Here is a 12,854-nt window from a genome sequence, read left to right on the forward strand (position 1 = left end):
ACCTGGGTACCACCAACACCATTTCTTTAAGAGACTCTGGGACGAAAACATTTACTTTAAGGGACCCCTTGCCATACGCTGCCTGACGACTGCACATTCTATATCTATGAAAGGCACTCACTGTCCTAAAAGAGTGCACTTTGGGTAGAGTCAGACTGTGCAGGGACACACCCCTACACTGGTAACACCCGGATGGACCTGTATTTGCTGGCAATTCATTCTTAAATGGGTTGGCCACCTTCTGGTTACTGTTGACCAATGTGTTTCTGAGATGACTATATGGCACTTACTAATACAGCCTTTGTTGAAATTCTGTAACATTTTCTATATTTCATAAGTTATCCCCCATTGTTTACAAAGTCTTTCATGCTGTCCATACAGAGGTCCTGTTCATAAGATGGCTGCTGATGGAGGGTCATGTGACCAGGCAAATCACCTCCGTGCAATGCCTCCTCCATTCAGACACACTACTTCTGCACTAAACTCCTAACAGAACAAGTACATATGGCAGGTGCAGTGTCTTTGAATGGAGGAGGCATCACATGGAGGTGATTTGCCTGGTCACATGACCTTCCATAAGCAGACATTTTATGGACAAGACCTCTGTGTGGACAACACAAAAGACTTTTTGGAAACAAGGGAGAATACCAGGGCCGTTTCTAGGGGCGGGCGGGACTCAGTGAGTGAGTGAGCGCCGCACTGCCTGCCTGTTACCGCCCGCCCTGAGCCCCTGAGCAGTGCTGATGCCTGCTGTCAGGCGAGTGATGATCTGGGGGGGCATTAATTACAATGGGGGGGGGCATTAATTACAATGGGGGGGCCACTGTGGGAGACATGAAAATGGGGGCCACTGTCACTGTGGGGGACATTAAGTTTAATAAGGATCACTATGGACATTATTTAGAATGGAGGCTGCTGTTGGTGTCCTTACTCATTATAACTGTATAATGTCTGATAGGCCTAGTCCTGAGCTGAGTTATATTACCCTGCCAGGGGCGTACATACAGGGGTCGCAGGGGTCGCAGTTGCGACCGGGCCCGGCCCTCCAGGGGGCCCGGCCGCCTGTGGACCCCTGGCCCCGCAAATACAGCAAAAACCAGGCGGCCGACCCGGGGCCCGCCTCCCGGGCCCGCCTCCCAGTGTTATGTGCTATGTGCCAGCCCTACCCTCCTTCATTCTCCTCCCCCTGATTCTCCCGTGGGTGTGGCGGTGCGGTGGTGCGGCGTGCCTCGTCATTTCCTATTGGGCGGCCGCACCGGACATGACGCTTCCCAAGGCTGCGCAGACGCACAACGACGCCGAGACGCAGCAGGGAGAAGGCGCCGGAAGCTCGCGAAGATGCAGGTGCCGGTCCGAAATGAAGATAAGATTAGATTTGATTTGATTAGATTTGTAAAGAAAAATAAAATAAAAAAAAGGTCTTCATAATTGCTCAAAATAGACTCAGAGTAGGGTCTGCTGGGGGCTGGCAGGGGCTGGCTTTATAACTAGCTCTCCTATATTTCTGTAGCCGGCAACCTCTGACTGCCCAGTTGGGCTGAAACTACTACACCCAACATGTTCTGGCAGTAATAGTAAATGGATATTGGTGTAATTCTGAGCTACTAGTCTATATAATACATATGTATTATATAGACTAGTATCTCAGAATGGCACCAATATCCATTTACTATTAGGCTGAGTTCACACGGGCGAGATTTCCGCGCGGGTGCAATGCGGTAGGTGAACGTATTGCACCCGCACTGAATCCTGACCCATTCATTTCTATGGGGCTGTGCACATGAGCGATTTTTTTCACGCATCACTTCTGCAATGCTTTAAAATCGCAGCATGCTCTATATTCTGCGTTTGTAACGCAGGACAGGCCCCATAGAAATGAATGGGGCTGAGTGAAAATCGCAAGCATCCGCAAGCAAGTGCGGATGCGGTGCGATTTTCACTCATGGTTGCTAGGTGACAGTCTATTCACTGTATTATTTTCCCTTATAACATGGTTATAAGGGAAAATAATAGCATTCTGAATACAGAATGCTTAGTACAAGGTCAATTGAGGGTTAAAAAAAAATAAAAGAAATTAACTCACCTTGTCCTCTTCATCGCGCAGTTCCCGGTCTCTTCTGATGAGCTGTCGGCTAAAGGACCTTTGGTGACGTCAGATCACATGCTCCAATCACATGGTACATCACCACGGTGATGTACCATGTGATTGGAGCATGTGATCTGACGTCACCAAAGGTCCTTTAGCCGACAGCTCATCAGAAGAGACCGGGAACTGCGCGATGAAGAGGACAAGGTGAGTTAATTTCTTTTATTTTTTTTTAACCCTCAATTGACCTTGTACTAAGCATTCTGTATTCAGAATGCTATTATTTTCCCTTATAACCATGTTATAAGGGAAAATAATACAATCTACACTACAACTAACCCAAACCTGAACTTCTGTGAAGAAGTTCGGGTCTGGGTACCACAGTCGGTTTTTTATCACGCGAGTGCAAAACACATTGCACCCGCGTGATAAAAACTGAACATCGGAACGCAATCGCAGTCAAAACTGACTGCAATTGCGTACCTAATCGCGCGGGTTTGCCGCAATACACCGGGACGCATCCGGACCTAATCCGGACACGCCCGTGTGAACCCAGCCTTAGGCTACTTTCACACCTGCGTTAGGTGCGGATCCGTCTGGTGTCTGCACAGATGGATCCGCACCTATAATGCAAACGCTTGTATCCGTTCAGAACGGATCCGTTTGGCTGCAAGCAGCGTTTTGGTGTCCGCCTCCAGAGCGGAATGGAGGCTCAACGGAGGCAAACTGATGCATTCTGAGCGGATCCTTATCCATTCAGAATGCATTGGGGCTAAACTGATCCGTTTTGGTCCGCTTGTGAGAGCCCTGAAACGGATCTCACAGGCGGACCCAGAAACGCCAGTGTGAAAGTAACCTTAGGCTACTTTCACACTGGCGTTTCTGGGTCCGCCTGTGAGATCCGTTTCAGGGCTCTCACAAACAGTGCAAAACAGATCAGTTCATCCCCAATGCATTCTGAATGGATAAGGATCCGCTCAGAATGCATCAGTTTGCCTCCGTTGAGCCTCCATTCCGCTCTGGAGGCGGACACCAAAACGCTGCTTGCAGCCAAACGGATCCGTTCTGAACGGATACAAGTGTTTGCATTATAGGTGCGGATCCGTCTGTGCAGATACCAGACGGATCCGCACCTAACGCAGGTGTGAAAGTAGCCTAACTCTGCTATTGGTGGAGGGATGTTGTGGGGGTGGTGACGGGGAGGGGGGCCCCATGGTTCAGTTTTGCACCGGGGCCCCATGGATTGTGTGTACGCCACTGTACCCTGCCCTGTATAATAATGTACCCATCCCTGATACCCCTTAGTTATATTACCCCGCTGGAGTAATATAACTAAGGGGTATCAGGGTACATTATTATACAGGGCAGGGTAATATAACTCAGGACTAGGCCTATCAGACATTATACAGTTATAATGACACCCACAGCAGCCTCCATTCTAAATAATGTCCATAGTGATCCTTATTAAAAATAATGTCCCCCCACAGGCAGGCAGTGCGGGCGGCGGCGCTCACTCACTGTACCTCACGCACTGCGTGACGTACAGTGAGTGAGGTGAGCACCGCCGCCCGCACTGCCTGCTTGTCTGTTACCGCCCGCCCGGAGCAGTGCTGAGAAAGAAGCCTGCTGTGAGTGAGAGCCTGAGTCTGTGGGTCACTGGGTCACTGGGTGCATCACTGTGACCGTCCGTGCAATGTGGTTACACATTTTTTACAATGGGGAGACACTTATTTCATCGAGCAGTTGTGAGGAGGGGGGGGGGGGGGGGGGTTGACACTCGCCCTGAGAGAAATTTTACCTAGAAACTGCACTGGAGAGTACAATATGAAATATAGAAAATGCCACAGAACAAAGACTATATTAGTATATGCCATATAATCATCTCACAAATGCAATGGTCAACAATAACCAGAAGGTGGCCAACCCCTTTAAACTTCTAGTAGAAATAATAGAGAAATGGCACAACATAAAGTCATAATATTAGATGCTCCAAAATTATTATTTCCTAATATTTGATGCTCCGAAATTATTATTATTTATTATTAGATGCTCCAAAATTCTTATTACCTCATACTGGGTAAATATGTGTACAATGTGTTGTCTGACCTGAAAGCTTAACTTGAATAATAAGCAAGTCTGCAGGGTACAGTTCTGCAATTACCTAGGACTAGTTTGTCTCTTGAAATTTCCCAGCTTGAGTCATATGGAAGCTGTAGAGGATCCACGTAGATGTATTCATGTCCATCTGGACTGACCGACTCTATTACCTTCCACCGAATTTCATAACGTGGCTTCTGCAGATTTCAAAATAAATAATAATTGACGTTTCACGTAATTTACTGATTATGATTTTGATTGCTAACATTATTGGTTATAAAAAATGAAACTGGTAAGAGTGTTCAGAAGTGGAATCTGAGAAGATCAAGCAGGGGCCCTGCCTGATTAAGTGATGAGTTAAACCTCTTTTACTTTGTACACAACCAACCATGGTATCAATTGTACTGTCAAAGACTTTGTCTGCAAAGATTAAGGCTGATACTCCTTGTTAAAGGGAGTCCGTCATCAAACTTGACTCCTTGAGGTGGTCCTCAGTCTAACTTGAGGCAGTCTTTCCATATTCAGTGCCATCAGCTCTCTGCACTGACCACTTCCTCAGCTTGGCCTCTCTGCTCATAGTGACTTCTCCAGCAGTATCCTGATTAGACTCTACATCCATCACTCAGAACACAGAGGCGTGGTGAAAGCTAATCTTTGGCATATGTTGGGTCATCTACTCTTCAACCACATGTTCAGCAGTATAATTTTATGCAATTATAGCTTTTGGCTCATTTGTCTTCCTCCAAAGCTGTTGCCAACACAAGAATCAGATCCAACTGGAGAGACATAGAATGGAAAACTCGCAATTCCAGTTTGTTCAAAATATATGGGCAACAAATGTCTCACAAGTGTCTGAGTGTAACCACTGCCTTACTCTCTGTTCCTTTTTGCATACATGGACTTTAGCCTAGAATTATTTTGGTTTGGCCCTCACACTCGTTTTCATTGGATTCCTTGTTTTGCTGGAAAATTCCTAGACTTAAATGTAAGATTTATTCACTGCTCTGTTAACATGTGATGATCTAAAGTGTTTGAAAATCCATAACCTGATGGGTTTTGTTAAAAAAGGCACCGATCCAACTGTACTTTACAGAGTTAAAAAATCTATGAATGCAATTATTAATATTTTCATCATTATATCTTAAAGGGGTTTACAACAGTACAGAACATTGTACAGTGGCTGTTCTCGGTTTTGCAGCCCAGGCCCATTCACTTGAATAAGATTTAGCTGCACAAAGGTCATGTGACCAATGAACATGACATCACTGGCCTAGAAAGAAGACACAGTGCTGAATAGAGCAATATGATCATATGAGTTCAGGACTATAGTCCCGCGGACGGCCCGATGCGCACAGTATCAGTAACCTATGATGCTGTGCGCTCCCATACGCACGATGTATACCGCTCCGGGACATATGTCCCACTCACGGACCGTATGTCTCGGAGGGCATACGGTCTTGTGCATGAGCCCTTATCCTGAGGATAGATCATCAATATTTTAAAGCCAGCAAATACCCTTAGGGCTCATGGAGCACTTCTGTGGCATTTCGGTCCATGCCTCAGCACTGCAAAAAATATAAAAGATGCTCTATTTTTTGTGGTGAGGACGGATTGAAGACCCATTCAAGTTGAATAGGTCTGCACCTGTCAACGCAGGCCACACGGACAGTGCCCGTGCAAGTTTGTGTGCATGAGCCCTTAAGGGAATAGATTAGTTACTTAATGGACAAGGTCATTTTTAGGAGTCACACAGATCTCCAGGAGCAATCCTAAAGAACATGTACTTGTACACCTTCACTGCTATTGACCACCAGGGACTTTAGCAATAATCCATTCACTGCACTAGACCACCAGGGAATTTACCGTGGACCCCTTTATCATTTATGTATGACGTCTTATTTGTGCATAAACATTTGGGCAAAATGGAAATGTGTATGTATATATATATATATATATAATTATAATTTTTTGGGCAAATGTGATTAGTGGCAGGGATGCAATTTTTCTGGATCTCTACAAAACAACCCTTTATAATGATGTAAAAAAATACAATACACATACCTTTCGCCAGAGAGCAATAAGGATGATCAGGAAAATCACAAACAGCACAATCAGGGCGAGAACCGCAGAAATTAGCATGACTTTGAAGGTTAGGTCTGAAATAAACATATACATTAATCAATATATCTACAGATTGACAAAAACCTTACTGTTTATAGTAAATGCATTATCTATGAGGTGATGTGGTAATCTATGTGGTATTGTCTCCCCTCCTGTTAATTATATGAATATTAGAAGTCACAAAGTAGATCCAGGACCATTTAAGAGCAGGAGGTCAACTAGGAGCTAACTACTGTATATTCATCCAGGTCATGGATTTCCAATCTGACTTCTCATATTCTTATTATTTATAGTAGAGTTACATCATTTCTTTATAACAAGTCTCAGCTGCAGAACCTCTTTGAAGAGCAAAGTGATACCCCTGATCACCATTGATTGATATGAAAAATATCCCCATCTTTTAAAAAAGGTCTGCAGTAGATACAACTCACCCTTTGAACCCTCACCTATTGGGAGAAGGGGGATGTGGTGACCCACCTGTTTGCCAGTTCACAAACTGGTCATTCTCCATGGAGTTTAATGGACAGGTGATCATGCTAAGGGAATGAAACTCTATGGAAACTGTGCGGAAAATGGAGATCATTACACCCACCCCCTCCAAATAAAAGGTGAAGGGCCAAGAGATGGGAACCATACTTACTAGGCATTTGTGATGTACCTCGAACTTAAGTTGGAAATATCTTTTAATAAAAATGAAAAATGTACCCCCCTGATGTGTTCTAGTCAAAATGATGCAATACTCACAATGAGGCACAAGTGTCACATCTCGGTGGTGTTGAACTCCAAGGTCATTTTCCCCAGCACAGCGCACTGACACAGAATCTCCCACACTCCGGACATGGAGTACACTCTTGACCTGATACGTTCCATATTCTGGCTGGGTATAAGTGGTGTTAACATCAAATTCCATTTGTGATGTTATGTGGTCGATGGGTTTCCACAGGTCCCACCTCTTACTGCTACATCTGATGGTTTAAAGAACAGAAAATATTATTATGACATTGTAGTAGACAATCCCTGCAGGGTGAATTATAAGACACGGGGTGCTCAAGTTCACTTTTCCCAATGTCCAGTATTTTAGTAATATTTCTGGACATTAGCATAGCACTAAACATTAATTTGATTTCAAACTTTATGGAATTAGTGAAAAGGTGATGCTTCTAACCTTTTGTCAACATTTTACCTGGGACCAATTCAAATCGTTCAAGGAATTTTATTTTTTGTAAGAGGGCCTTCAAACGCAGCAGATTTTGTGGCAGAAAATTGTGCGATTGAAAATCAGTTTTTTATTCATTTGAATGGGGCAGCAAGCACATGGATTTCTGCAGGCGACATCAAGGTCAATGGAACTGATTTTCTGTTGGAGAATTTTTTGCCACAAAATCTGCCGCTAGTGAAGACACTGTAAGGCTAAATGCACACGATGAGGATTGAGCGCGGATTTTCAGTGCAGATTTGCAAATCCGCACCGTAAGTCATGTACATTGTATTCTATGAGAATTAGAAATTCTTAATGATCACGATGCAGATTTTTTTTCTGCGCTGATTTTGATCTGCGGTGCGGATTTTAAAATCCGCAGCATGTAAATTTTTTTTTTTTTAATAACCGGATTTTCTCCATTCGCTTACTAAAATCCTCAGGCGGAAAATCGGCACCAAATCCACAACAATTGATGCTGATTGACCGCACGGATTTGCCTGCGAACACCTGTGGATTTCATCCTAAATCCTGAACGTGTGCAGGTACCCTAATGTTATTAATAGGGTTATACATGGTTAACACGGGCTGTTTCTGGTATTGCAGTTGTATTCATTCAAGCAAATGGGACTCAACTACAATACCTGACACACCCTAAGGACAGATGTGGAGCAGTTTCTGCAAAAGAGGCAAATCATTTTCTTAATCCTGGACAACACCTTTGATAAATGTATTGAAACTGCTGGGTTTCCAAAGTAGCACAACCTACCCATCAAAGGCATTATATACTGCTATCATAACACACCCCGTCAATCACAGGATGGACTAACACCTGCTCCATAGTGGCAACAAAAATAACTTCTTACCTTTTTATTTCACTGCAGAAGAACCAGGTGATGTTTGGCATTGGCATACCTTTGCCCACACATATCACTAATTGTCCACCACTTGCTGGGTGAGTGTCAATTATTTCCTGTATTTCAACTGGAACTAAAAATGCATAGATCATTAAAAAAAACACTGACATTAATCCAAACATTTTCAAGCCTTTTTTTTTACTAAGTAGGTGGGAAAAGAAACAAGACGAAAAGCTCACCAGTTTATCTGAAGGTTAAAATGAATAGCTTTAACATCGTCCTCGTTATGTACCCTGATGGTGTAGTTACCGCCATCTTTTTCTTTCACTCTCACAATGTTCAAATAACTGGCATACCTGGAAATATATATTCTCTGTCATTCTTTATGCTACTGTCTGAAGATTACATGATAAATAGTCAGATTGTCTCCAAAAGCAAAACATGTTGGGGGAGATTTATCAAACTGGTATAAAGTAGAACTGGCTTAGTTGCCCATAGCAACCAATCAGATTCCACCTTTAATTTTTCACAGCTCCTTTGGAAAATGAAGGTGGAATCTGATTGGTTGATAAGGGCAACTAAGCCAGTTCTACTTTACACCAGTTTGATAAATCCCCCCCCCCCCCCCCCCGTTGATTCCAAAGCCAACAACAATCTTCATTTTCTTGGACTTAAAGGGAACCTGTCACCAGTTTCATGGTGTCCTAACTAAGGGCAACATAAATAAGTGACTGATTCTCTTAGCAAAATGCTGGATCACTTTCTATAATTGACCCAGTCAATCTGCCATCTAATACATCTAAGGCACTTTTTAGTAGTTAATGATTGTATATAATTAGTTAGATTATAATCAAATATCCACACGACAGGTTCCCTTTAAGGGGGTTTTAGCATCACATACAATGGGGGCATATAGCTAGGATATGTCCCCATTGTCTGATAGGTGCAGGTCACACCTCTGGGACCCGCACCAACAATGAGAATGACACGGGATAAAAGAATGGAGGGCGCACTACGCATGCGCAGCCACTCTCCATTAATTTCAATGGGGCCGCCGAAAATAGGCGAGCGCTGGCTTGGCTATTTCCGTCTGCCCCATAGAAATGAATGGAAGCAGGGGCCGTGCGTGCGCAGTGTGCTCCCATTTACTTGTATGGGAGCGGCGGGGAACAGCTCTCCCCACTTTCGTTCTCAATGTAGGTGTGGGTGCCAGAGCTGGCACCCGCACCTATCAGACAATGGTGGCATATCCTAGTGATATGCCCCCATTGTATGTGATGGGAATACCCCCTTAATGAATGTCCATTTAAATCAAAATAGTTCCAAAATCCTGAGATAATTAATACCATGTTATATTTTATAAGGATTTCAAAGTGAACCAGTCATGACAAAAATGCAGTGCAGGCAGCATGCTATAGAGCCGAAGGAACTGAGCAGGCTGATAAATAGTGTTATGGAAAATATTCAGTAAGACTTGTCATTTCTACATTTAAATCCCTGCTTTTTCCGTGGTTAGAAGTAGTGTTGAGCGAAGCATTTGAAGTGGAATTCGGTCCGAAGATTCTAAACCAAGCCAAATTTTCTTACGCTTCATGGTAACAAATCAGGTTTTTCGAAAAAGGCAGTGTTACAAAGCGAAACTAAATGTAGAAGAGACAAGCCTGGGAAGGCAAGATCACCCATAATGCCGTGCAGCCAGCCAGTCTGCAGATCGCCATCCTGTCAAAGCCCTATAAAACCCTTATCCCGGGCAGTATCTGCCATTGTCCTGTGAGCTGAGCATAGGGAGTGATATGACAAGTGCTCATGCTCTAGGGACAGTGTTGCTGGAAATGATTAGTAGAAGAATATTGGAGAAGAAGAGTGCAGGGAGACTTATGCAGCGTGAGTTTTATTTATTTATTCCTACATTTACTTATTCCTATATCAGCCATAAACTAAGATATGTACTGTAATTCAATACCAATAAGATAAAAGCCTTTATTATTTCACTGCCAGCGTGCCTATTAATACCATCTGCACCCCTTTGGGGGGAGAGGGGGCAGGTCTTAATGATGACCATCCTCATTTTTTGCTGTCTTTACTTCTTCCAACTCATCCTTCAAAGTCTCCATGTCCTAGAAAAGTCAGCAAGATGCAGAGAGGAGGAGGAGCAGGAGGTTTCTGATGACACAATCTCATCAATATTAGATCATATGGAAAAGGAGGAAAAGCAGATGGCAGAAGAATGGCTCCCACCTGTAGGGCAGGAGAGCGCTGGGATCGGAGAAGTGGGTATGCAAGAGCTGATTATTATTCTGTGCTTACTGTCAAATAACCTGCAGGAGATATAATACACATAATATATGCATATTGTCCCCCACCTAACCAGCCAAACCGTATATCAGCAACAGCCCCTGTTTTGAAGGTGCCACGCAGCTATTAACCATGAAGACCGACTAAGCATTATTAAATAAAAGGCAGCTGCGGGCTAATTGGTGGCACTGTTCTTCACCGCAGCATGGCCATACCCTAAGGCAGAGTTGCCTGGTTATACCTGATTAATAGCGATTCATGACAAATAAACTTGGAACAAATGCAATTTCTTGTCGAGCTTTGGCAAAGTTGCCAAATCGAATCTTTTCCTATAAAACTATATATCAATCTGCTAAGCTCATTCTGCTCTGTTCATGTTGCCTGCAGGTTGGAATGCTTTTTTAACCTGACAGATTTCCTTCTGCATCGCACAAAGTTCTAGCTGCCTGTAGACTCCACTAGGGGGAATGTACGGCACGCAGATTTACAGTATACAGCTCCCATTATTCTTATAATACATCCATGTGCAGAACCCTCCACAAGTGGTGTCAAGTAAATGGGGCTTATCCTTCATTTTTTCTAATCATTGACATCCTCTTATAAGAATATCGAAACACTTACTCAGTCTCAGAAATGTTCCGGTTTATAACATTCATTTGGTTTGAGGTGTTTCCTGTTAGCAAGGCACCATTTTTTAGCCACTCAATGATAGGTGGAGGGTAAGCATCGATGTATACCTCAAGTGATATGCTTTTGTGCAAATCGGCTGTTTGTTCTGTTTCTTCAGCATCGAGTGTCACAAAACCTTTTTCTAATCGGACAGATAATAGAAAGTGTTTTAGGTTTAAGTTCTAGTTGTCATGACTGACATGTGAAATCACCAGGGGTGGACTGGGTAAGTTGCCCTCGAAAAAACTAAAAGTGGCCGTATTTTGTATTGGGGCCCAAATAGATAGAAGGCAGGGTCAACACAAAAAGGCAGGGCCAGCAATACCATATTGTGGCACATTATAACACCCCACCAGAGCCAAATACCATAGTGCATCAAAAAATACTGCCCGACAGCACAAAATACCTCCCCAAAAACTGCCTGTCTGTGGTGATCAGGACCAGCTGCCATGTTCTGTCCTCCTACTCCAGTTGCCTTAGGATGGCAATACAGCTAAATTCAGAGTGGAGTGGAGATGATTACTTGTCATGGATGGCGGCCTAGAGGGAGGCCAGGCAGCTCCCTGGGCATTGGTTCACTAGGAGGTTTCCCTGTAGGGTCTATGGCCAGTCCGCCCCTGGAAATCACAAAGCAATGGAATACAAAGTGATGAATGGTCTTCAGTAAGGCAGTGCCACCATTTTATTAGTCATGTGAGAACAATGAGAGACACACCACTTGGTTCGTAGGACCAAACCATCCTCAACAGGACTGGGCAAATAAAATAGATTTTATAACAGATTTAATCTATACTCATATATGTGAAGTTTTTCCTATTGCATGGATCGTCCTTAGACTCCTCTACCAATATCATGGCAATCAATGAATAGGTTACCCTAGTAAGTGTTTAGGAAAGACTCCTTTTAAAGGCCAAAGAAGTAATTGGGTTTGCCAGAAAGGGATATGGTTCATTGATGTCAAGTTAAAAATACTACCTGTGCAGTATGTTCAAGTACACAGAGACCCTGAGGGCAAAGGGACTAATCACCATTGGTGTATATGTTAATAATAGAGGTGCCACCTATGTATGCTAATTTGTTAAGCCGTGGACCCATAGGGGCAAAGAAAGCTCACTGCATTCCCTTCAGATTATAGATGAAGTCAAACACTTCGGGCTGCATTAGGCTAGGGCTACACGACGACATGTGTCTTTGGTGTCACGTTGCTACATGCGACATGCTGTGACTGCAACACGACAGTAGCAAAAAATCCATCCAAGATTTTTCCTTCACCTGTCTCCTCCTGGCATAGATGTTGCTCTGCTGCTAGGGGGACATGTCTAGCCAGGAAGTGAAAAAGTGCACTAACACTTTTTGCACAGGGACCATCTGGACGATATCCCGCGTGTGCGCAGTGCACCGCTGGCCCGGGCATGCGCACTGTGATGCCCATTGTGGGCACAGCATCGCTACATGTAGTGTGCATGCACCGGCCTTCCAGTCCTCCTGTTTGCTTCTGGTCCGACCCCTAGTCACTGACTGGTTTCATGGC

At 43.9% G+C, this 12,854-nt stretch overlaps 1 protein-coding gene across 3 annotated transcripts in view; it reads right to left on the reverse strand.

Annotated features, from left to right (window-relative positions):
- PDGFRB (platelet derived growth factor receptor beta) overlaps positions 1-12,854 on the reverse strand; it is a 179,243-nt gene that overhangs the window by 77,712 nt on the left and 88,677 nt on the right. For all 3 annotated transcript variants that reach the window (XR_006387876.1, XM_044281126.1, XM_044281127.1), the window contains 6 exons: positions 11,276-11,465; positions 8,601-8,715; positions 8,369-8,493; positions 7,049-7,269; positions 6,245-6,339; positions 4,248-4,380 (listed from right to left, as the gene is read on the reverse strand). Coding sequence is in view for 2 of the 3 variants with exons in the window: in XM_044281126.1 (XP_044137061.1) it covers positions 4,248-4,380; positions 6,245-6,339; positions 7,049-7,269; positions 8,369-8,493; positions 8,601-8,715; positions 11,276-11,465 (879 nt within the window). In the remaining variant the exon portion in view is untranslated. The remainder of the gene's footprint in view (positions 1-4,247; positions 4,381-6,244; positions 6,340-7,048; positions 7,270-8,368; positions 8,494-8,600; positions 8,716-11,275; positions 11,466-12,854) is intronic.

Source organism: Bufo gargarizans, chromosome 2 (assembly GCF_014858855.1).
Source record: "Bufo gargarizans isolate SCDJY-AF-19 chromosome 2, ASM1485885v1, whole genome shotgun sequence".
Taxonomy (NCBI): Eukaryota; Metazoa; Chordata; class Amphibia; order Anura; family Bufonidae; genus Bufo; species Bufo gargarizans.